Source organism: Mastigoproctus giganteus, chromosome 9 (genome assembly GCF_048544385.1).
Source record: "Mastigoproctus giganteus isolate SK-2022 chromosome 9, ASM4854438v1, whole genome shotgun sequence".
Taxonomy (NCBI): Eukaryota; Metazoa; Arthropoda; class Arachnida; order Uropygi; family Thelyphonidae; genus Mastigoproctus; species Mastigoproctus giganteus.
In genome coordinates this window covers 46,604,523-46,631,781 of record NC_143583.1, presented here as the reverse complement: position 1 = coordinate 46,631,781, position 27,259 = coordinate 46,604,523, and the positions used below count along the sequence as shown (strand labels likewise).

At 39.5% G+C, this 27,259-nt stretch overlaps 1 protein-coding gene across 1 annotated transcript in view; it reads left to right on the top strand.

Annotated features, from left to right (window-relative positions):
• Positions 1-26,340, top strand: part of LOC150080197 (uncharacterized) — a 214,170-nt gene extending 187,830 nt beyond the window's left edge. Inside the window, exons 5-8 of the mRNA XM_090381124.1 lie at positions 4,511-4,724; positions 22,469-22,602; positions 24,318-24,549; positions 25,709-26,340. Of these exons, the coding sequence (XP_090237250.1) occupies positions 4,511-4,724; positions 22,469-22,602; positions 24,318-24,549; positions 25,709-25,809 (681 nt within the window). The 3' untranslated portion in view covers positions 25,810-26,340. The remainder of the gene's footprint in view (positions 1-4,510; positions 4,725-22,468; positions 22,603-24,317; positions 24,550-25,708) is intronic.
• Positions 26,341-27,259: the final 919 nt, after the last annotated feature.

Here is a 27,259-nt window from a genome sequence, read left to right as displayed (position 1 = left end):
TTCCTCTCGAAACTCGGTGACTTTAGAAACCATCATTTCAGTGTTTTTTTATGCTTCTACTTACACGATCTCAGTTAGATAGTTCTTTGGGTCTCTCCTACAAGCAATTTTGTATTTATTAGATTATGCAGACCTGAATTAGTCTCAAGTACGTCTTCCAATGTTTAACCAGCTGATTTTAGACACAGGAGTAAAACTGCAGATAATTAGTTTACACGAAGACGAAAATCGAACTTAGGAACACGTAAAAAAGCTCGGAAAAACGATTGGTTGCATCTGGGCACACATGCTCCATATCTTTCCTCTTACTGTTGTACGGATGACCAGATAATCAAGAGATAAAGTAATTTTGTTAAAATGTCTCTTTATGGTTTGAGTACGGAAAAAAAAATAATCTCTGAATAACAAATACTTGGTTTCTTGTGAGAGTAAGAGAGAGTTATTATTCTCTAGGATTAAACGATACTTATCATATTTAAGCAAATAACTGTGGAAGGTGCTATAAATATTTATATAAGAGCAATTAAACTGCGCTAAATCATTTGTAAGGTTCGATTTAGTTTTTCCATCTACGAATGTTATTCCAGAAAGTCTTCACATATAAGGAAACTGTAAAAAAAAAGTAGGAGGCAGTTCAGTTATTTTTGATTTTTTTATACAACGATTTTCGAAAGGCAACGCATATACCCTGACCTTCGAGAAGTATATGAACACAGATTTTTCGTTTTTAAGCAATGAATATTTTCTGATTTGATTGTTTTAATTGGCATTCCACCAAGACTACCTAATCTATAATCTTTCCTGTGATCCTTGAACTTACCATCTTTTACGCCTTTTGAACAATTTTGTATACAATACTGTGAGAAATATTCGAAAAGTAAGGTAAGGATCCAATACCACACAGTATTGGATCCATAATGCACCGTGCCTCTATCCAGAGTAAAGACTGTGCAGGGATGGTTTGAAGAGTACTTCAATAGAATACACACCATCTTCCTCGCATTCCCTAGATTTGAACTCAATCTGAAAACGGCAATCATTTGGAAAGACCAATTAGAGAGCAACAACAGCTGCCGATGGACATCGAATATCTGAAGAGCATACCCATACTGTAATACGTTAACACCATCATACCTTGTAGAATGAACCAGGAAAGACTTCAGCCATCTGTGCTATATGAAATCAACTCGTTATTAATCACATTCTCTGATATTTTGATAGGGCAGTGTATTGGGAATGGTTGGTGAAGTACCGGAACAGCGAAGATAGACAGAGGGAAATGAAAGTGTCACAGAGAAGATAAAGATAAAGAAGTGTAGAGACTGACGACGAAAAAAAATAGAAGAAAAGGAAGACAGAAAGCAAAGAAAGAAAGACGCACGTATTTAAAATTTCTTCGTTAAATACGCAATGTAAGGTTTTAAAGGTTCGTAGTAAAGGGAAGGTACGATAGTGGGATTCATTTACCCACATTTCTCACAGGGACTTAAAAATAAAATGTAAACATTCTTAATTTCCTCTTCCTCCCTCCCTCCCCTCACTATGTTTGGGTTCAGAAGTGAACTGTGTGCGCAGTTAATTAGAAATGTTCTGATCAAAATACGTTCCGTGTCCACACTGAGTGAAATTTAAAGTGAACAGGAATCACTGCTTAAACTAATTGGGGGTTGTTTTGAGAAAAGATTCGATTTTTCATTAGCAACAACAGGTGTGGCAAGGGAATGTTCTCGCTCCTGAATATTCCCAAACCGAAATCGTTAAACTAACAAAACTGATTTCGTATTCCGCTAAAATGACAATTGTCATCTTCGGCTTTTACAGAATTATATGGCACTGTGGAAAATTAATTTCCAGAGATGAAATGAAAATATTTTTGATTAATTAGTTCCTGAGATTAAAGAAATTTTTCTTCACGGAATGTAAGTGTTGATATGTGCATATGTGCGTGCGTGTGGTGTGAGATTCAGTACGATCGGTTTTAAAACAGAAAAATTCTTTTGATGACAACTCATGGATTTGGTTCGAAGCAGAAAAATGTTAATACGTCTTTCTCTCTTTCTTTAAAATTCATTACAGCGTTAAGGCGATACATTACAGTTTTCCACCTCTTTCTAATCTCTTCCTCTTCGGCGGTTGGAGCAAATTAGTCCTTTTTTTTAACTAGAAAACGGAAAAATTATAAAAGCTCGCTTCAAATAGATAGAATCCCAAACTGTTCTTCATTTCTTAGAAAAAAATACTTAAGTAATCCTCTAAGCCTCTTCAAGCAATAGTAAAACCTCTCAGATTCTTTATATAGTAGACTTACATTTCGAGTTCTTTGAAAAAAATGGTTAAATTTATTCGAACAATGATTAGTCTTTTCAAAATATCCAAAGTTTAGACCTGTGAGGTCGTGCGCTACCATTTGTGTTACAACTAGGAACGCTACCACTGCAAGGTTAGTATTAGTATTAAAACGGCATAATGATGCAAAGATAGGAAGTTATTCTGCAACAGTTGAAAAACAATAGAAAAAGAACGCTCACATTATCCCTACGTCAAAAAGTGTTGGTATTCTTCCTGGAATTTGTCAATTTATTCTCTTAAGTCACTCTTATAGGAAACTCCATAAAGGTGTTAGTAAGCCTGAAAATCAGCCCACCTCAGTACTTGTTTCTTAGGATTAATAAAGGAAATTTTTGTCAGAATTCTTACATATCTCACTATAAAGTAAACTTGCCAACTACTGGAAAGATGAAGAACATAGCGATTGCATAAATTTGTGGCAGTGTACTCAATACAGTGAACTGCTGAGCAATATTTCATGTACAATCTATCAGAAAGGCGACTGCGGGTGACGTATCATATGGGAGTGTTGTAAGGATGACCTGTCGAACTCTAGTGTTCCACGAAGACAACTTTGGAAAGATACTTCAGGAGACGATGCTCCGCCATGACAACCCTACAGAAACTAATTTCCTTAAATAAGGTTAACAATATTTTGATTAATTACCTCAAGGGCCCATTGCTGGCAGATATTATGGATTGGTGTTTCGGAGTTATCGGACAGAATCGATTAAAAACAAAGCAGAGCGTCAAGAAGAAAGAGATGCAGATGGTGGTAGCTTATCGATTGCTCAGGACAACGTTGCACAATTTACCATCGTGGGCCAGATTTATCATAACGCGACCAATGCATTGGTTTTACTCGGTCACCTTAATCTATTCATGCAGAAATGGCATCTATTTTTGATATTAAAAAAAAAAAGATGAATACTACATCACCTTTCAAATATTAAGTATCGATTAAAAAGAAAACATGAACAGAATGGAAAAATAAACACTGTACGAGGAGCAATAACAAGTATGGGGACTAAACTAATATTTGGGAAATGATTAAATTTACCGGCTATTCGACTGAATTTCATTCAAAGTAGTCTCCTTGATACTTATATACCGATTCCAATGCTTTTGCAACTTCTGGAGCCATTCCTGAAAGGATTCTTCTGGAACTGGTAGTAGTTCGTGTGTCGAATTCGAAATAATTTCCACAGTCATCAGGTTTAAAATCTTTGCAAATCTCTATCATTATGGGGGACCATAACGATAGAGTGGTGTCACAAGAAATTCTTGAATAGAAAGCGCGTGGTGTGCAGGGGTGTTGTCATATTGCAATCGCCGATTATCTGAAGTTCAATTTTCTGGCCGTTTTCTCCCAACAGCATTGCGCGGTTGCCATTGAAAACTGTTTTGTAGTATTTCTGGTTCACTGTTTCACTACATAGACAAATTCATAATAAACAATATCCTGTGAGTCCAAAATAGCGACAGAATCTACACATTTGATCAAAGATTGTTTTGCTATTTTTGGGCCTTGGAGAAGACGGAATCTTCCAGTGAGAGGACTGGGCCTTTGGTTTCTGGTCATAGACCATGAATCGTCACCAGTAATAATAGAATAAACAAAGTGTGGGTAGCGTGTAAAAACTCTCTGCTCTCTGTGATCATCTGAGGATGCTCGTCACAAACTTTGCTAAAACGCAATGCATTCCAAAATCTTGGATTGAAGTTGATTGACATAAGTAATACCAATTTAAACAGCAACTTCAAAGGTCAGTCAGATCACGAACATGAGCAATTGTAGGTGTTTGAAGTTAAATGGCGGCCAGAGCAACGATCATCTTCGACTGACAAGCGGGCCTTTTTAAACTTTGTGATCAACTGAAGAATCTTCGAACGACAACACCAAGCATCTTCTCCAATAGCTGTCTTTAAGGTTTTGTGAGCATTGCGACAAGTTGAGACTCGTTGGAATGCCGCAATTTCAAGATACAGTCAGTCAACGATCTTTTCGATTTAATGAATGGGCTAATATACAGTGTAACTCTACTATTGATAATAATAATAAAGTTAATGATATAATGAATTAAATTCGCGTTTATGATTTTTTTTAATATTCGTCAGCAATAAGAATTGCTTTAATTCCACGTGGGTTTTTTTCTAACAAGACATAGTTGTTTTACCTCAGGCACCTGTGGAAAATGAGATTCGATACTCTCCATATGCTCACCAAGATGCCATCTTCACTTCTAATTTGGGCCTGAGGTTTGTAGCTCAGCCAAACGACTTTTGGGATGACAGCATCAAGTTAAGATGCGAAGCTGTGATATCGCAATCCTACACGATGAGCAGTGAAGAAATTATCGTGAATAATAATATCAAGGCAGCAGGCTATCATTCAGGTATGTCGATATTTGCTAATTTAGTTATATGCTTTATATTTATAAAATTTTACTTCGATATCTTAAAAATTAATTTCTGCCAAGTTGAGAGAAATTACACATTCATGAGCCAAATTATTATGACCACCCCTTTCTCATGGTTGAACGCATCCAACAACATCTAGGAGAAGGTCACCGACTGACATAGCATATATATAGTGACGACACGTGTAGTGCCTGTAAGCTCGTCAGAATGAAGTCAGTGTAATGGGGAAAGGGACGGACCCGACGAAGTTTGACGGGGGAATGATTTAAAGCGCTATGAAAGCAAAGGCCAGTATCTCAGCAACCTCAGGCATTGTCGGCTGTTCGTGGCCCGTTGAGGCTAACGGCGGTTGGCACGTGCTTTCTAGGACAAAAGGAGGCTCTCGATCTCTCAATTTGCGGCAGACTACAACCAAGGCGCAGAGAGAAACATTTCTGAGCACACCATCCAGCGGACATTTTTGGGGATAGGCTACGGTGTAGGTGACCTATTCATGTGTCCATGTTGAGCGACCGTCATCGATACTTCCATCTGCGGTGGGCACAGGAAAACCTTTCCTGGATATTGAACAACTGGAAAAGAGTCGCCTGGTGTGATACATCGAGGTTCCAGCTCGATCATGCCGATAGACGTGTGCGTATTCAACGGTGAGCAGGTTCGTGATTTTCAGGAAATACGTATGAAGGAAGGTTGTTCCAGAAGTTGAGGCGCCTCCGTGGGCAGGAGCAGCAGTGCGTAGCACACGCTTCTTGATTAGACTGGGGTTCGAGCCTGTGCCCACCAAATACGGAGGATGCGGAAAGGTCAGGGAATGACCACCGCGTATCCCCGGAGCAATATGACCTTAGTTGCTAATGCTCCTAAAAACCAAATAGCAAATAGCAAACCAGAAGTTGAATGAATGAATGAGGAAGAATAAAAGTTGGTTCTGTGAGTTTAAAGTTGGACAGTAAATGGATGTTGGCTAGTGGCGTCACGTATTAGGACTGTTTTGAAAGAGAGAGCGGGAATTATAGAAGCCAGTTCAGAAGAACAGGGCCCATGGAAGTATCTGTAGAAGAGGCATGCAGAAAGAGAATGTCTACGAGACAAAGTGGAGAGATTCCGGTAAAGATGAATCCTTAATTAAGCTAACTGCCCTCTTTTAAATGGAATCTATAACACTGAGTGACGTTTTGGGGGCACCGCCCCAAATGTCAGAAAAATATTCCATGTCAGGGCGGATTTGCGATTTATACAGAGTGAGCAGCTGGTTGGAAGAAAAGTAACGCCGAGAGCGAAAGAGAAAACCAAGTTTTTTAGATGCAGAGGAAGCGATATTTGTAATGTGCTTGTGCCAAGAGAGATTAGAAGTCAGGGTAATCCCCAAAAGAGATATATCATTTTGCCTAGAAATCGGAGTGTCACTAAAGATAAACATAGGAGCAGAAGAATCCTTTTTGCGAGATACAGGGTGATTCACTACCGGTGCGACAAACTTGCAGGAGGTGCAGGGAGCACAAAGACGAATCGGAATCACATAGCATTGCAAGGTCCGAAATGCCTTCGTCATGCGGTAGAGGTCGTTGAACGGGAGGTCGCGTGAACAGCGATCCCGCTGGAAGTCAGCATTCGCGAACCGGTTCCCGAGGCAGTAGGATGGACGAGTATTCAAACGTTGAACTGGCCGACATGCACCTCGCGTATGGAGCTGCGGACTGTAACGGGCGCGCCGCTCTGCGCTTGTACCAGGAACGTTTCCCCGCACAGGCGTGCTCCTCATGATACGATTTTCGCACGTGTGCACAGAAGGTTACATGAGACTGGTTGTTTCACGAGAGGTACCATGAATCAAGAGCGAACGACGAGGACGCCAGACAATGAGGAGAATGTCCTACGTCTTGCAGAAGGCAATCCGAGTACGAGTACTCGAGCGATAGGCCAACGATTGGGTATTTCCCAATCCACTGTATGCAGGATACTGTCAACAAACCAAATGAGTTCATACTATCTGCAACGCGTCCAATCATTGGAGCCTGTGGATTATCCACTCCGGAGGACTTTTGCTACTTGGTTTCTTCAACAGAAACGGTTCGCAAATGCTGACTTCCGGCGGGATCGCTGTTCACGCGACCTCCCGTTCAACGTCCTCTACCGCATGACGAAGGCATTTTGGACCCTGCAATGCTATGTGATTCCGATTCGTCTTTGTGCCCCCTACACCTCCTGCAAGTTTGTCGCACTGGTAGTGAATCACCTTGTATAAGAGAAGACTGAGTTTTAGAGGGAAAGAAATCAACTAAATTATCTTTGCCCTACTAGAGTACTAGAGAATTACTTGGAGAAGTTCGAAGACAGAGTCATATACCATCAGTCGCAGTGAGATGTCAGAGAGAAAACTGGATGCCTAATCACAAAAAAAAAAAAAAAAAAAACCGGTTGGCAAACCATAAGATTAAAGCTTTTTTAGAATACCTTATGCCAAACACGACCAAAAGCTTTTAAAATGTCCAAAGCAACTGCTTGAATTTCACCAAACGTTTCCATTGTATTTGTCCACGGATAGGTAACAAGCCAAAATATCACCAGTGCACCGACAATGATGGAATCCATAGTGGCCATCGTTGATCAGATGGAAGGTTTCTACATGGTTTAAGAGTTGTCGATTAATTGATTTCTCTATTGCTTTGGAAAGAGTGTTTCAATGGGACGATAATTGAATGGGAGGGATTTGTCATTCTTTTTAGGAACTGGCTGGATAGGAGCAAATTTTCAAGCAGAAGGGGAAAACACCAATGGAATAAGAAAGTAAAAAGAGACGACACAGAAAAGGAGTAAGTTGAAGAGCATAGGTTTTGCTATAACCAAATTCAAGTGGACAACTACCATCAGAACCTGGAGCTTTCTTAGCATTGTCGTTGTTGGTTGGGTTTTAGGAGCATCGTGACCTAAGACCATATTGCTGCATGTATATTGTCTGGAAATTGCGTGTGTTCTGAGGTCGATTTTTTGTTTTCTGGATGAAAAACCAGTTTCCGGCAAGAAAAAACCACGCTACCTTCATCTGAGACTGACTAACTCAGCCATATTGTGAAAAATACCCATGAAAATTCCTTCTATCATCGACGGGATTCGAACTCAAGTCTTTTCCACCCGGTGTCGGGAGGACGGCGATCCTACACAGATACAATCTACTTAAGATACAATCTTGAGCCCACGATGGCTCAAGATTGTTGAAAATCGTTCTGACATCCCTTTGACAGTAGACCACAGGAGGAATTGAATGGTGTGTACTGGGAATGGTGGTTGTTGTTGTTGTTTGGTTTTTAGGAGCATTAGCAATGGAATGGTGGGAGTTGTTTACTGATTAATTTTTAGGGAATAGCATAATTATTTGTTAATAATGCTAGTGCTTTGGGACAGAGTTTTTAATTAGTATTTTTTATTTATTATTATTCTTTTTATTATTTATTTTATTTTTTATTTTTATTTATTATTATTATTATTACTGTTTATTTATTTTATTTTTAACGCAAGCCCCTTGGGCCAGGATTCGATGGTTTCCAGTGGATGCGGGATTCTTTGTGGTGTTCACTATGGTACATAGAACATGCGGACATGTGTTCTGTGTTATGTGCGACGGCACCTAAACATTAGTTCAACTCTGCCATGGTACACGATGATGAATACAGAACTCTGTAAAATACGAATATAGTGTTAAGTCTGCTAAGTGGTGTGTCTAGTCCTGTGTTGTATCTGGCCACTTAGCTACTAGGGAGCCGTGATCACCAGGATGGCTGCTTCGCTGCACCCATACAACTTGCGTATAGTAACTATATAATTGTGGCCCGCCTCCTTGTAGTGCGGACAGGTACAGGGAAGCAGCCTTCCTGATGATCGCTGCATCCTGTTAGAAAAGTGGCCAGAAACAAATAAACAATAACACACACTGCAGAAACATAGCACTACAGTCATTTCTGGCCATTGTAAAGAATTTTGCATATCATCACAGAGAACCACGGAGGAGTTGAACTAACTTTTACGGACCGCCTTCCATAAGACACAACATATGTCCACACCTTGGCGTTGTTTGGGACCACGTTTTGCCCTACATGGTGACCGTGCATCCAGATGGCACTGAATTCTTTCAGCAAGACACCGTCCTGTGTCACAAGGCATGAATGGTTCAAGCATCGTGACCAAGAATTTCTTGTGCTCCCTGGTCGCTAAATTCCTCCGACATCAATCCCATCGAAATTTTTGTGGGATGCGGTCGAATGCAGCATTCGCCAGTCCACGGCAATGCCTTGCTCTGTTGCCGAAATCCAGGATGTCCACCTTTCGAGATCGTCTCGAATACATAAGGAAGACACCTTCCGCAGTCTCGTAGAATACATACCACGGCGAATGCAAGCGGTCATCACAGCGAAAGGTGACCCAACACTTTAATTAGGTAGTTGTTTATAATATTTTTGATCATGATTCTATGTGCAGTGCATTAAATGGAGTAATATAGCATGCAATGATACACTCACTGATTCTCAAAAAGTTAGGAAAGTTACACATATTTAGAAATATCATTAACCGTTGAGATTTCTATGAAATTTCTGTAACTGGATAATCATTAAAATCCAAAAACTAACAATAATAAAAACAGTGAAAGTGCATGCCATGAAAGAAAATCTCCAACACACGAAACCCGTGCAATTTCGTACAATGAATAAAGAGTTTACAAGGCGGTATCATAATTGCTCACTACAGTGCAACCTTATTCAGGCGATCAGTAAGCGGTGAACTCCATTTTTATTTGATGGCAGAGTTCATCTCGGCTCTTAGGGAAAGAGAAAAGATTTGCAATTAACTTCTTCAAAGGATCCCAGCCATATTTTAGAAAAATCAAATCGGTTAATCTGACAGGCCAAATCCATTTTGTAGATTGGCCAGTCAAATATTCTTCGCTTTCCAGAAATTTGTCAGCCAGTTGAACCCTATAGGAAAATCATTATCGTTCTCAAAAGAGTTCTAGGATGGGAGCTAAGAAATAGTCTCTAAGATTTTCATCTCTATGTCATCAACCAGTTAAGGTTCAACCCTAGAAAATATTAAAACAGTGGGAGTTTGCTAGGAATAAAGGTGGCTCTCCTAATATTTTTATACTACGAAAAGAATTCCAGTTTCAAGATAAAAGGACTGTCTTTTGGGACTGGAACAAATTGAAAGTTTTCTAGCATGAATATCCTTTAGTTTAAGCCTCAGAGACAGTGTATAGCTGCAGAGGGGAGTTCCAATGCAAGTTTACGTGAAGACATTTTTATGTTTTTCTGTTGCGTTTGGCCATTATAGAAATATTGGTAAACTTTTGATGTTGCCCTTGGATGACTTTCATATTTCTTGCTTCTTGCTTCCTGGAATTGTTTCTCTACCCTTCAAATCACATTTTGTGACACATTGAAGAACCGGGAGACCTCCACATAACTTTGTCTCATTTCTATCTTTCTCTATGTCACTGACAACATCCAGAAACTACATCAAACACGTTCTGTCACTTATCAGGAATGCTAAAAGTGAAAATAAGGATAGGAAATTTGTATACTGCGAGTATTGAATTTTGTTTACATTTCCTGAAAAAGGTATGGCATTTGTACAAAGAAAGAATATCTTTAGTGCATAATATGATATAAATAATCAACTAAATTTTTAACACGATTTTAATTATTTAATGTGAACTCATGTGTAGAAGAATGAAAATTTATTTTAATAAGAGGTGGCTTACTATTTTAGCCCAGGTATTGAAATAGCCTGATGGTAGTCTGTGTAATTTTTTACTATGTTTGGGAACACTTTATTCTGCCAAGTACACTGACAAAACTTGGGCTTATGTAGATCATCGAATATACAATCGAATAAAATCAGAGATGTGAATCTGTTATAAAGGGTTGTTAAAATCAAAGTATCCATATGTAGGGCTCTGGAGAGAGTTCTAAGGCTCGTACTGAAGAGAAATTTGGACAACAGGCACTATAAATAATGCGCTCGCCATTTATTGAAAAAAAAAATAGTTATAAAATTTGTCACTATATGGTGCTGTGGCAATACAAATCACTTGAACAGTGCTACAGTTGTTCAATGTGTCCTCCATTTTGGTCAAAAACAGTTTCCATTCGACGAACATCATTTTCTACAGCAGAATGTAACATGTCATCTGGAATAGCCAGCACATGACGTCTAATCCTGGCCTTCAGATCTACCAGAGTTTGACATCCTTCTCCGATGCACCTGGTTCTTCAAAAAAGCCTACAACCAGAAGTTGCATGGGGGGTGAGGTCCGGTGATTGGGGTGGCCAAGATGTCTGGAAACAATGGCTGATTACCCTTTCGTCTTTAAAGTGTTTCCTTAGCAATCTTTGGACACAACAGTGGATGTGGGGTGGCGCACCATCTTGCATGAATATGGTATCCCGAAGGCACCCACGTTGTTGCAGCTCTGGTATTGCGAAATTTTCCAACATTTCATAATATCGCTGTCCAATGACAGAACAGGTGCGGGGTCCGGTCGGTGTTACCTGTTCAAAAAAATATGGCCCAATCATGAATGTAGCCGTAAATCCACACCACACTGTCACTTTTGGAGAATGCAACGGGACCTCTCGGATAATTCGAGGGTTTTCTGTTGCCTAAATGCGACAGTTGTGCGTATTCACTTGTCCACTTAAGCAGAAGTGGGCTTCATCACTCCAAAGGATGTTCCACAGCCAAGTGATATCGATTGTCATTCGCGCCAGAATGACAATTACACATACAATGATATAAATACACATACACATACAAATGTATGTGTATGTGTTTGTATAAATGAGTATGTGAAACGAATATCTGCATCACCATGCTTTAGCCGCTGTAGCATGTACATCTTGTAAGGAGAGTACCGCAACACCTGACGCATTATTAGCCTTACAGTGGAATACGGCATGTCCACTTCACGAGAAACAGCTGGCACACTCGCGCTACCACATGGAGATTAACTTGATAAATTCACGACAGCCAAAGCGACACCTTCAACACAAGAGGAGTTCACTCGTTTTTGACCTGGTTGAACACCAAGATGTCCTATCGCTTCAAATTTCGCAATCATTTTGCGCACAGCACAAACAGTCGTAGGTCCACTTGGGCCTTATGCGCTTCTGACGCCGGAATTCTCTGATAGCCGCAGCTGCACTTTGCTGTTCTGATAGCATTTGGCCCTGGCCAAAACGAAGGAGGGTAAAACCCCAGGTTTGGACTTGCTGGAAGTCGACGTAGTAAAAAAGTTCGCAGAACACTGTCCTAGATGAGCGGAAATTTGCCTTTAGCCAGCGGGTGGTTAATTGCTGGAACAAACTTCCATCTGTCGTTGTGGAAGTTGATAGGTTGAATAAATTTAAGGAGGAACTGGACAGGCATTTGAAGGGAATGGTGTGTTTTTTTTTTTTTTTTTTTTTTTTTGGCTGATGCTGCATAAGCTCATACACTTGCTTTCTTGCATCACATGCTACTACTACTACTATAACTCTCTTAAGTTTATTTAATAGATGCCTTGCTGAAGGAACATTTCCTGATTTCTGGAAAATTTCAATACTCAAGGTAATCCTGAAACACCCGAAAAAACCACCTCAAGTACTGACTTCTTACAAACCAATAGCCCTGCATTCTGTTTTGGCCAAACTCCAAGAACGTATTTTGCTCTCCCGTCTCACCGACTACTATACAGAGCAACAATTACCATCTCCGCATCAATTTGGTTTTAAAACAGGCTGCCGTACAGAAGATGCTATCCACAGATTAATCTCTCTAGCCTCCCAGACAGTAACTAAATATTCTCTAGCCATAATGGTGGACTTTACGGGGGCCTTCGATCGACTATAGTGGCCCAGCATACTTCAAAGACTTCGGCAGGCCAAGACGTCCAGCAGTCTATATAACAGTATAAAGTCCTACCTCAGCAATAGAACAGTGCAGGTAGTCAACAAATACCAAACAGTCACCAGGAATATACTGCGAGGCTGTCCTCAGGGCTCTGTTCTTGGGCCATTTCTTTGGTCCATTGTCTTGGACGAGTTCCTGGGGGTGGATCTCGGCGAGGTCAAGTCCCTGGCCTTTGCTGATGATCTCGTACTGGTTGTTCGTTCTGGTACAAGAGTCACATTGGAAGTTCAAGTCAACTTTGCACTGGGAAAACAAGACTGGGCTTCCATGCACAAATTAACAATCTCCAGTGAAAAAACAAAGTCAATCCTTCTAAAAGGAAAGCTCCAAATCCGACGGTCAACAGCGATGAAAATTAACAACACCCCGATCCGTCTCTACACAGAAATCATGTATCTGGGCCTGTATCTAGACGCCAACTTATCGTTCCACTCCCACTTAAAATACATGTTAGCTAAAATCCGAAACTACACTGCAATGATAAGGCGGATTAGTAGAGCTGTTGTTGTTGTTATTTGGTTTTAAGGAGCATTAGCAACTAAGGCCATATTGCTCCGGGAATATGCGGTGGTCATTCCCCGACCTTTCCGCATCCTCCGTATTTGGTGGTGACGAGCTCGAACACCGGTCTAATCAAGAAGCGTGTGCTACGCACTGCTGCTCCCTCCCACCTGGCAACGGAGGCGCCAGTAGTAGAGCGGATTGGGGCCTAAAGAATAAAGCTCTATCATTAATATATAAGAAATCTTTATTACAATAATAATGATAATAATGATACAATTCGATAGATTGCAATGTTGCCCTTCACGGCCACCAGGCCAGGGGTTAACAGTAATAATACAATATAAATAGGGAACATTGATATATAAAACATAGGAAATGCATATGCGGAAGTACAATTCCAAACTACAAGTATCATACAGTTATTTACAATACAATATATAAAGAAGATATGGGCGGAAACGGATAATTTCATATACATATAGTAGTATGAACAGAAGTAGTTAGTCCATCATTACTAACTGTCATACTGAAGAGTTAGTATACCGTCTTCACATCAGGTGGTGTTGATGGCTTGCAGCATTAAGACGAGCTTCGAGGAGAAGGATCAGGGACCGGGAAGTACAATTCAAGGATGCGACATCTGTATTCCCTGTCAGAAGCGAACTTGTTAAGGTCAGCATCCAAGGACTGGGCACACGAAAGTAGCTGAAAAGGCAGAAACCTATCTGATAGGTGGAGACGGCTGTGATGTGGGCATAGAGTTGGAGTCGCTCTGAGGGAAGACTGAGGGATTCTCCATGAGCACAGGTCCCAGAATGATGGTGCCGAAATCTCGCCAACCATCATTTTGATAGTCGTGGTAAGACGTTTCACCCTAATCAGCGTGGGGAGTCTGTGAATTTGAATTAAGCTGGCCATTTCAGTTGTCCTGAGCTGTGGAGGCAGTTTGTGTTTGTTTATGGCCCATTTTAAGAGCCAATACTCAGCAGAAAAATGTGGCCTGATTGTGCTAGTTGCAGCTGATGCCCATATCTCTGCACCATATAAAAGCGGAGAGTATACAGTGGTTTTTATATATTTTCTAGTAGTTGTGACTTCATTTATATAATGTAGATGCTGTTTGGCAATCCATCGGAGTCGAGCTGCCAGGGTGAGGAGCTTGTCTATATGGTAACTGAAGCAGAGCTTAGGATCAAACACAACCCCGAGATCAGTATGCTTATTGACGATGGGAATTGGAGAATTACACAGAATGGGCTGAATATAAGAAGGTGTTTTCTTTAAAGAGAATATCATAAATTCAGATTTCTCTGGGTTTATTTTTAATCCGAACTGGTTGAGGTAGTTTTCAATTTCCGTCAGTGTATTATTAATTGATCCTGTTATCATGAGAAGATCATCGTATGGAGAAATCGGTGTGAGGAGCTTTATATCATCTGCATAACATAAGATATCATACCTGGACTCAACAAGTGGAGAGATAAGTGCTGTGAACAAGAGCCCAGATAAGACACCACCCTGTGGCACGCCTGAAGAGATACTTCGCTCATATATGTGCCCATGGACAATAAGCTGGATTATTATGTTTCGAAGGAGTGACGTGAGGAACTGTAGAGTATCTCCCTTGATCTGGTAGTGGTCAGAAAATAGCTTCAGCATTGCAGGAACGTTTATAGAGTCGAAAGCTGCTTCAAGGTCTACATAGGTGACTGCAAGCTCTGCTTGGGATTCAAATGCAGAGAGGATAGAGCTGGTGGTGGCTAAGAGGTTAGTCACAGTGGATCTATGAGGAAGGGAGTAATGGATTTGAGGAGGCTGATGTGGAAGAAGTTGTTTAGTTAGAACGGGGAGAAGTACCTTCTCAAGGAGCTTTAGAAGACTTGAGGCGTTGGAGATTGGCCGGTAATGCTTAAGAAGTGAAGGAGATTGAGTTTTGGGGACAGGCTTCACAAGGTAGATATTCCACTGCTGGGGAAAGAAGTGGGTTGACAAACCAGCATTAAAAATAGTTAGAAGGGGATCCAAAATATATGGGCTGAGACATTTAATAATGAATTGGGGGATTCCGTCAGCACCTGCCGTCGCAGAAGCTGATGTAGAGTTAATGGCAGCAATAAGCTGTTCCCTGGAGATTGATACTGCCGACAGAGTGTCAGGCGAGATTCTGGTTGTTGGAGTATGAAGATCAGGACATTGTTCCGTGTTCGAAGCAAATCTTGATATGAAGTCAAGCCACTGGTCAGGTTCAAGATTTAGGGGGAAATCAGAAGGCCGCTCAGAGTAGGGACATTTTCCGCTACGAAGGGTTCTATCCATATAATGCTTAATTGCTGTTGACTTCTGCTTATTAAATGTTGCGCGAGCTTTGGAGTAGGCTATCCTGTCATGGATACTGTGCGACTGCTTCCACATTTTGTGCAGATGCTGCTTTAACTTGAAGCTCATGTTAAGATGGGGAGTCCACCATGCTCTGGACCGAGGCATGATGGAAATTCTCTTTGATGCTGCAAATGTCGCAATAGTCTTAAGCCAGCTAGTCAGCAAATTCACTGCAATTTCTAGGTCACAATTTTCTAAGACTGTCCATGGGATGACAGAGGCAGCCTCAACACATTTAGAAATACTCAAAAACCTGGGACTTACTATTACTTTGGTATTAGTCGAATTCACAATATTGAAGTTTGGAGCAGGTATGTGTAAAAGAACACCAATTGGCTTGTGGTTCGAATTGAAATAAGTCTCTGGCAGGTAATCAGGTGTGCAGGGAAAAGAAGCAAGGATGAGATCTAATTGGTTGTTACCTCTTGTCGGGAGATCGTTGATCATTTGTAACCCTGTACAAGATAAGTTTGATAGGAGCATTTGCTGAAGGTTAGCTAGCTGAGGAGGAAGATTAAAATCTCCACATACGAAGTGCAAGGCTGAAGGATGAAGCTGGTTGATGATCCAGTTAGATAATTCATGGATGGCTTCGTAGGAAGGTGCTGGGGGTATGTATATGACAATTACATCTATGAGAATCCTATGGTAGCTGAGAGTAACAGCAAGCGCTTCGTACGCTGATGTTTGGCTAGAGATTTGATGAATGAGTGAGGTTTGTGAGCTCTTAAAGAAAATTGCAACACCACCTCCTTTTTGCCCAACTCTGGAAGTGAAAGCAGATTTATATCCAGCTGGAACACAGATATAATAAGGCAGTATATGTTCCGATTGTGTGCAGTGGAGCCTCCATCTGGTGTGAAAAGGCAATCATGGAAAGGAACAAGCGCAAGCTTGATTCCATTCAAAGATTTATGTTACTATCAGTTACCAGGGCATGCTGTACTGTCAGCACCCCTGCATTACAAGTCATTGCAGGTTACTTGCCTCTCTATCTGGAAGTTGTCAAGAGGGGTTTCTTCCAGCGCCGGAAAAAAGGAAATCCCAATGCAATTGTTAAATCTGCAGTTGAACCATGCAAATAACCCTAAGAAGGAAAGAAGAAAAATTGCAGACCGACTACAAAACCTCTGGCAAGAAACATGGGACACAACGCCGAAAGGAGCAATCACCAAAAGGTTTATTCCCTCAATAAGTCGGACTTCCCCAAAGCCTCCTCCCTGGTACTCGCCTGGATTGCAAGTCACCTTCCTGCCTACAGGCCATGGACCGTTCCAGCAAAAATTAACAGCCATGAGAATAGAAAATAATCTATATTGCCACTGTGGTCCTGGGAATACCTTATGTACGAGTGTCTCACTTACGACAGCACCAGACTTGAATTCCTCACAGAGATTCAAGGAAACCAACCCCCCGCAATCAGGAGTCAACTTTACTTCAAGAAGAGGCCACATACCTAGCCTTAACACACGCTACGCCCAGGCTGTTTTCAATTCTAGAAGAGCAAGACTTGCGGAACTCAGGGCAGAACAGAATAACGTGCCACCCCTGCGATCCCCGATTGGGGTAGGATAATGCAATTCACCCTGAGTGCAGGATACACACAGGAGCACTTGCTCCTGTAATTTTCAACTTCCTTCTCCATCCTCTACCTTAGAGTGGACACCTTCCCTATTGGTTCACTCCAACTACTGTTCCCCACATTTTGACATCTTCTTCTTCTTCTCTTACTCCCCCCATATGCTCTCTTCAAAAAAGAGAAAAAAAACAAGCCTTATCTTTTTATTTTATTTTTTATAGCCTCAACGTTTTTTTTCTCTGTCTTTTCATTTTTTTTATGGCCTCTGTCAGGACGTTCAGGCAACCCTGGCAGAGGCAGCCAGAGTATAATGGGCAGCCTGGCTCACCTCCCAGTGGTTGTGGCGGGCAACGTAGAGCCCCAGTAGGGGCCCCGCGGTCAAGCAGCCAGACACAACAACAGAACAAAGCACAATACTACATCAACCAGACATTACATTTTTCTGGCTGTGCAGTAGTTCTGCATTTCATCACACAGTACATATGGCGCAGATGTGGGAAACCATCGGTGGCGCCTTAACCTAAATACTATGCCACTGTTCTGATAGTACAGCTTCACCAATAGCGCCTTTTCCTGCAACGTTGTTGGCATTGCTGCTGTAGTGCAGGCAAACATCTACTGGATGATTCAGAAGAGACTGCTTTGTTTTTATATAGTACAGTAGAGCTGAGTAGTGGGCTGTGGCAATAACTTACGATTATGCAAATAACATAAGTTATTTGCATAATCGTAACTAAGATAGTTACGCGCCATACAGTGACAAATTTTGTAACAAATTTTTTTCCAATAAATGGCGAGCGCATTCTTTATTGTACCAGTTGTCCAAATTTCTCTTCTGTACGAGCCTTAGAACTCGCTTCAGAGCCCTCTACACAGGGATACTTTAATTTTAACAACCCTGTACATTAAAAACTTGGAGACACAGGTTGTGACTACTTTCGGAACTATCTGCTTCGATCATCAGGAAGAGGTAGCTCCAGTTATAAGCTGTGGCTCTGTCCACACACAGGAATACACAAAATTATAGGAGTTATTTTCTCAAACTGTGAAAATTGATTTTATTCATTGGCTTAAAATTCATTGGCGTACATGTTGACTTGTATTTTGCTTGATATCCTTTGAGAAAAAATATCACTCACACAAAAGAACGAAATAAGGAAGTCCCTTATACTTAAGTTAATTTGCAGAAGAATTCTTGGAATCCTTCGACTTGCGAGAAATTTCACACTTATTTTTTTATAACCAATAAATTGCACAACTTTCCCTATCATTCAGTTTTTGATCGAAAATATGAATCAGTGTGATTTCTTTCTTTCTTTCTTTTTCTTAGCAAAAAAAAGAAAAGAAAAACTGTGTGTTGAACACTGGGAGCCATCTTCATTGCCTCTCATATCATTGATTCAGGCTACCTAAGGTCCAATATTCTTCGAAGGACTACCAGGTAGTCATCTTGCTCGGGGAAAAGAAGAAATATGCAACAATTTGATGGTATTTGCTGCCTGAAAAAATCCCTGCAGACTGTGACGCATAAAATAGATGTCTTTCTGCGTGTTGTTAGATTTTTCCAAGCAGTTATTGCTACAAGGGCAGGAAATGTACTTTCCTCCTCACACCGACGCTTCTATTTGCCAGAGAGAGAAATTGCTTATTTTTAGAACAGGTTACAGGAGGAACGAAACAGAGGAGGAGGAGGGGAAAAATATAGTTGAAAAAATAGTAATTTATTGTACAGAATAAGAGAGTCGTGGTTTAATCTCAGAGAATTTCAGGTCATATTTATGCAGGTATCAAACCGTATCTCCAAACAAATGCTCCTTCCCAGCTTAGCAATGGAACAGAGAGAGAGAGAGAGCAAAAGAAAGAGAGAATATAAAAACGAAAAAATAAACTTTTACGTAACCCAGCTGTGACTCGCATAAACTTGAAGCACCAGCTGTTGCTAAAATTTAATGCACCATATTAACTTTTTGTTTTATCGGGAGCAACAAGTACATGGAAAAAACACCAAACCAATTACAAGTTATTTTCGCATTTTGAGATTGCCCCATCTGATACAGGAACCAGCATCATCAAAAAAGGAAAAACCTGCGAGGAAATATATGGAAATATATTAAACAGAAACGAGATGTTCAAAACAGAAGGAAAAGGCACTTGTGCAGATTAATCTGTCGGCTTTAATTTCCATTTCTTTGGATGGGGCGATACAGGATTCATCCAAGACGATGCTTGTAGAGTATTTTAAAACAACGACGTTGTACTTTTTTATATATGAGAAATAATGTGGAAAATACTGATTGTAGTAAGGAAACTGCAGATTTTTCAGTGGCTACAAAATAGTAATCGGAAAACAGAAATGTTCTTAAAGGGAGCAGCTCTGAAGGCTCAGTTTTTTTCTTTTTTTTTATCTCAAAATATTTAGAATTTAAACTAATATGCCCGAATAATATAGACATGAGAAATTAAATTTACAATACAGATTTAAAAAAGCCTTCTAGCGTCGAACTCGTTTACTGGTGGATTCTCAGCAGACTGGCCAGCATTTGTCCAATAAACATATCCATGATATATCGATAGTCCCACTTCCTCAGCCTGAAAATAAATCATTGAATTAAAATAAGGAGTCTATCCAGAAAATTTCAGACAATCCCAGTGCACACTGGCCCTTGTAGGAAAAGCTTAAACAGTTACTACTCGTACACTGAAAGGACAGAATTCATGAGGTTCCTGGGCAACGCGACGCTCTGACCCCTCTCGCTAGTGAACGAACCCACCGCTTATCAGGTACGTAGCTACACTGCATCACGTTCATGTATACGGTAAATCGATGTTAAACGTCGTGAGTTACTCTATGCTTCAACTGGGCGAAAGAACATCGGCACTGGACCTTGGATGATTGAAGACGGGTCTCCTGATCCGATGAGTGCCATTTCCAGTTATTTCGAGTGGACGGAAGGATGTGTATCTGGCGGAAACCGCACGAAGCTATGTAACCGTTATGCCAACAAGGAACTGTTCAGACAGGTGGACGGTCGGTAATGGCCTGGGACGTGTTCAACTGGTACACGTTGGGACCTCTGGTACGTCTAGATACATCTCTGAACGGTCCAGGTTACGTGTCTATCCTTGCAGACCATCTGCCTGCCATCATGGTCATCGCGCACCAAAAGGGTAATGGACTCTTCCAGCAGGACAATGCGCAGCTTCCCACAGAGCCGTGGTGTCTAGAACATGGTTCGTAGAGCATTCCGCAGATTTTACTACCATAGAATGGCCTTCCCGTTCACCAAACAAGAACACTTTGGGATGCCGTGGAAAGGTGCGTTTGAACTTTGGATCCCCCACCCAAGAATGCGACGGAATTATGAACAGCGCTGCAGCAAAAGTGAATGGAAATACCTGTAGAACGCTTTCGTGAAGTAGTGGACTCAATTTGTCGACATGTGACTACCCTTATCCGGGCGAAAGGTGGGTCTACCCGTTACCAGGGTAGGCCCACCTTTCGCCAATAATTTCTGTCCACTCAGTGTACAATGATACTCAAAATGTTAGGGAGCAAACGAAGAGACTTACATATTTAAATACAAATTAAATTTAATATTCCTCAGTTATCGAAAAAAAAAGTCTGTCTCTGACCCAGCAAAAAAAAAAAAAAAGTTGCGCACAACCTGACAAAACATCTGCAGTAAATTAGTGACCAGATTTTGATATTCTTCACATTTCGCGCTTCCGATATCGATTTCAATCTAAATCATCAGCCATCATCGTGAAAATGATTGAGAGAGAGAGAGAGAGAGAGAGAGTGAATTTATGCAGAACAAGGTCAAGATGAACTGGTTAGTATCTAGATCTCTGGAAATCTCCATGCAATTGATGTGTGATTCTTGATCCTTTTCTTCGCTTTTTTTGATCGAGCAGTTGGTCTAGATTTTCTTGACTACAATCATTGTTAATATTGAGACGAGCCCAAATTTTCTCCTCTCTATGTTATATTAAAATATAAAGGATGCACCTTTTATTATTACAACGGAATTTTTTCAAACTAATAAAGTCTGATTTATTTATGTGTTTGCGGTTTTTTTTTTATCTTTTGAGCACCGGTATAGTTCCAAAGTATAAAGATAATTTTTATGGAGGAGTTCTTGCTACAGCTTGATTCTCGGCTTTTCTTTCTCTCTTTCTGATCTCCTTAAAGAGGCTGTATGCATGCTAAGGACATCTAGCTTGGCAATGTTTCCCACAGGGTAGATTTGTTTTATCTCCCATTTCCCTTGCGCAACTAATTGTCTAGATGTTTGGTAAGATAATTCTGGTTCATCTTTTAATCTGCATTAAGCCTTTAATGCAGATTAAAGGCTTAAGACTGAAGGCTTAAGGTCCAAGAGTATTTATCTAATACGAGCCAGATTAGAAACATGAAAAGATTTTCTACAAACAAGGCATCCATACTCATCCACAGAAAAATATAGCGAAGGAGGGTTGAACGTGTAATTGCTTACATTCCAGGTTCCTCAAACGCAATGAAGGATCTCTATATTATTAATCCTTCGGAATAGACAATAATGAAGTTGTCTTACCCTTGCAATACTGGAAAAGAATTAACTCATGGACAATGGAAAATCATGAAATCATTATACGTAGTATCAGGAACCATCGGAAGTCTTAAATCCTTAATCGGATGGTGGATCATTAGAACCGAGCGAATTCTCTACGACCCACTTTCGATTGGTTTCGAATGTATCCTGTAAGATCTTTAATTTCTGATTTCAGGTCAATCTATGGCAGAGAGCTGGCTGTTATTAAAGAAATAGAGAGAAGACAAGATATATTATCGCATAGACCGCGCTCAATTCAGGGAAATCGACTTTTGGAGAAATAAAGAGCAATAAATTTCGAAAACAAATCATGTAGTTTATGTTATTATTATTTTTTGTGCTATGCTGGATTGACCCGTGACGATATATGAGCCTGATATGTACACTAATAATTTAGAGAGCGTATTATGTGTGAGAAGCATTACCTGAAATTTACTCCAAGTAAGATAAGTAACACTTGACTCCACACTGTAAAGAAGTATTACTTATCTTACTTTACTTATAATTTAAGTCTTTTTGTTCACTTCCAAGGGCGTTGGAGGTTTGCCAATAAAATGCGCATCAACCTATTTTTAAACTAATTTTAAACTGTTTTGTATTTTGCGAGCATTTTATGCCGAGAAAGCCGCTACTCAAGAAGCCGCACTCAATCATTTTCTCTGAATCCGGTTACGAACGTCTTTCGAATTTTTATCCTTTTCCATTAATTTCTTTGCTATTTCAGGTCCCGTGGGAGACGGACCGGTAATTAAAGGAGGACAGCTACGGTACCAAGTTGGCGACACCGTGGACGTGAACTGCACTGCCGCCAAGTCTAGACCTGCAGCCGAACTGAAATGGTTTATCAATGATAAAGAGGTAACGATTCGTTGAAGAAAATGCGCAGTTTTTATTTCTCTTTACATCCGCACAAAAGCATTCTCACTGTGACCTGAATTACCTCATTAAGTGTAGTTTTAGTTACCTATTCTTTAAAATAATCTATGGAATCTCTTCGAGGGATGTACACAAAGCTGTGTTTAAAAATGCATTCAAAAAGAATATTCAGCAAAGCCAATGGGACTCTGTGAAACTGGTACTTAGAATTACTCTTTAAGTCCTTGATTTAAGTGCTGCCATCTATTAGAAATAAACGGAAATGTTATATAAATCTATAATTTTATATAGATAATAAATAATTTTAACTCCTTTATTAACAAATTGCCCGTATATACGAGAATTTATATTCCTTTTTTTGGAAGTGACCGTCTTTCTTTTGTTTCCAAACGTCATCACAGTCCAACAGCGTTATCTAGACTTTATCCCTGAAAGTGAAGCAAATCTAAGATCAGTTTCGCTCCTGAGCAGGATGAAGTTGCGCATGGGATGCTGGCGCCTTGATCCGAGTACCTCTCTGGATCCGCAAATCCCCTATACAATGGAAGTTGTCTGTTTGTTGAGCGAGGGAAGTGCCCGTTATTAATAGGGTTTTCAGTATTGGTGATACCAGGATTTATTGATTGTAAAGATTTGGGTGGTCAGACAGTTTCAAAAGGCTGTTAAGCTGCATTTTTCTTATGTTTTTATTAATAGAGTGTTTTATTTCAGTAAATTTTTATCTTTTGATATTTTCTGGGAAAGCTAACACAGAGGATGGAGTAGTTCAAAAGAAAATTCCAAATAAAATCTAAGAATCTAAGAGCACAAAACACACTGACTTTGGAAATGTCACGCACACTTTCGTGGTAGTCACGAAGCTTTTCCCCTCCCTCTCCCCTAATTCGAGCACTGTGCGTGTTAACTTTCCCACAATGGAACATACATTCATCACTGAAAACCAAACGCTGAGAATGTTATCGACTTCTTCCATCCGAGCCAACATTTCTCCACGTAATATTTGACGTTTCACAATACCTTCTGTAGTGATGCCTTGTAAAACCTACAATTTTTAATGCTGAAAATGTAAACACGTTCTTAGTAATCTCCACTCTTATTTTGAATACATTCTGTGCCACTAAATCGCATGCTGAATTTTTCTAGTTTCTAACGGCCTCTCTTTACTTCTCCACTGTTTTACTTACACAAGGTCTACAGATTTTCTTACGTTGCATCACGCAACACCCAATGTTCACGAACGTTCCGTGTCCCTCATACACTGAAAGTTTACTTGGGTTATTTTAAACGAAAGAAAGTCCTGAAATTAGATGAAATGTTGTCCCGAATTTATTTTTCCCCAATAATTAACATATAGATTTCAGTACCACTAAAAACATAATAAGAACCTTATCCTTGGCTTCGTTGAAAAGCGACATCACCGAACCGCAGACTTGCTGAACGTTTTGTTCGGACAACCTTTTTGATTTAAGTCACAATGCTCAAGATCTGCTTCATGTTTATACTTACTAATGGATGCTAGCATGATATCGCTTATAAATGCAGTTGCTAGGAGATTAACTATGAAAAGTTAAAAGCTTGGTTTATCGTATGCTATTAGTTTTCTTTAGTTAATCTTCCATCGCATCACAGTATTATTAATTGAAGATGAATGGCCAAATGAATACCTACAAACGTATATTACTTTTCACCCTGTGTAGGCTACCGAGAATATTTTACACCGCTATCCTATAGTCCGGCATCCTGATGGCGAAGAGACAGCAGTACTCGGCTTACAGTTCACAGTAGAACATCGACATTTCCAGAAAGACGAGATTCGCTTAAAATGCACAGCGACCCTGTCCAGGGTTATCAACATGAGCAGTGAGGAGAAAGTTGTAGGAAGCAGGCAACAAAGTTCGGGACTGCATGTGTTTGAAGAGTCGAAATCAGGTAATTTAGTTTTACTAAAATGAGATCATCAGATAACTATTGGATAATAAATAGCCATTTGAATTAATTTATTTATATAACCTAAAATAAAAACCCAATACAGTAATGTTTATAATGCAAGATTGATACCTTTTGGCTTGCTGCCATTATCTACTTTTTTTGCTCTATTTTAAACAGATCTACCTACAGTTTGTTCTGAATATACCAATATTAATAACAGTTAAATAATATCATTTTATAATAGCTTGACCTCAATATTAATCACAAGAATTATCAATTATAATAATACGTATTATAACAGCTTGACTATTTAATTACAACGTTTATTTTATTAAACTATAATTGAGATCTATTAATTTGAATTCAAAATACGCATTCAAGCATGCACAGACCAAGATAGGTTGATAGGACTGGTTTAAATGTATTTCCCTGTCTACTCCCCCTTTTAAAACAAACTAAATGTGTGGCAATTATAAAGTAGATACTATGGTCTGAGAAATACAGACAATACACGAAAATCCCTTCCAGGAAAATTCTCTCTCTTCTCATTGATAGTCTGTAGCGTCTGAAAAGATCACAAATTTCTCCAAGCAAGTTTTATTTCTGACGAGAAGACTCTAGAGGGAGTGTTAAATGGAAAGAAACTCGTTGTACAAGGAGAAAACCAATGGTCATTTATTTTTACCTGGTCTTGTCATGACCACAATATAGATAAGAATTTTAGTTGATTTCTATTTGTACACTCGCGAGTAGAATCCTCAGAGATCGTTTCTTTTTCTTGTCTTAATTTTCTTCTCTTTGCTTTACTTTTTTTAATTTTTTTTTCTAAGCAAGAGTTCCATTTAGAAATTGATTTTGGAATTTCTTTTTCAGTAACAGTTCTGTCCAAAATAAACTATACGAAATACATTTAGAATTAATATTATCTTGAAACATTAAAATTTCCACGTTTAAAACTACACTCACGCAGTTCTAATAATTTTATATATCTTTCTTTGTTTTTAGATATAAATTACGATGGTTTTAAATAAAGTGATCCGTAGTTTCAAATTGTATACTTTCTAAGTATATAATTTGCGTATTTATCATCATATATATTTGTTTATCGACAATTATAAGTGAAATCAAAGTAATTTTAATTCCTTTTTTTTCTTTTCAGTCTCTAACAGTGCTTCGACATGTTGTCTTGTGATGTGGACTCTCTTTTATTCTGTGGCCTTGGCTGTTTTGTTCTGTGGCAGTGTACGGCAACATCTCTAGCATTTATTCCTCACAGTTTGTCTCTCTTCGTTTTGAGTATAAACGAGGAACGAACGTTGATGTCAAATCGCGTATCTATCTTCTTGGTGATATATTTGTGCCATCATCGGACAACGGAAGATACCCGACAAAAGAGGGAAAAAAAAACAAAGAAAACAAATACGAACATCTGCGTGGAATCAATGAAATCCATTATATCTTAGAGTCTGAAGTGCTCTACCAAGGACTTTGTGTACATAACATCTTTTTTGGTACATTATGCCTATTATTACTACTGCTAAGATCATTTTGTGCACTTAGAAGCTAAGCGGGAACTTAAATGTTTTCTGCCTTCATTTTAACGTATTCCGGATGAGATGAGTACACAATGGATGACTCCGGGCAAAAATCAGACACCCTGATGTGTTGGAAAAGTAGAGTCTGCAGCTGGAAGAATGTCTTTTTGCTTTGTGTATTCCGTAATGGTTTGACAAAAGGGGGAGGAAAGGGGCCCCCTGGTTCAACTGTGAGATGAACTCTTAATACTAATGTACAGATCGTCTGCCTATTCAGCGATATATTTCATTGCACAATTGTGTTTATTTTTGGTCCATTATTTTGAAACTAGTACTTTTTAAAAGCCATCGTAAATTTACTTAGTATGAAATGTATTTATGTGAGACAGCCGCACTCTCATTGGTTCTGATATATGTATAAATATATGTATATATACATATATACATATGTATGTATATGTATCGAAATATGTATATCGTCAACGATTTTGTATAAACATATTTTGTGTACTATTTGACTCCCATGATTCCTTATTTTTTCCTTCGTATTAGCAAACTGCATTTATCTCACTATTTAGACACGTTATAACGGAATGAGGTCCACCTATTCAAACGTTCAGCATAAGTGTTGCACGTAGGTATTGAATGGAATCAAATTGATGGAGGGTTTCATATTAGCTTCAACGTTTACAATGGCAATAGCGATATTACTAGCAAAACAATAACAATCAACAAGAGAATTCACCCAACATCTTTACGAAAGACATATCCACATCGATTAGTGGTCGCAGATGTGCGAGGGATTGAGTAAGCCCTCGTGCAATCTGTGAGTTCACGGATGTAGGTGAAAGATAGTTTCTGAAAGTTCCAGATGTGTATGAAGTCATAAGGAAAAAAAAAAACAACGCTACCTGTGGTAAAAATAGAAACAGATGTGAGACACAGGGACTGTACATAACATTAAGAACATCTTCAGAGAAATATAAATAAATATAATGGCGAATTTGAAGTCTTATTGAAGCGAATGAAGTCATTTCAAAGACGTAGGAAATTTTTCTTTTCCCTGCGGTATTGATGCTACTGAAACGTTTGTCATAAAGATGACAGTTAATATTTTATAAAGCGCTTTCCAAAGTCAATTCATGATTTTGGGCTGCATAAGCAATGACGTATCA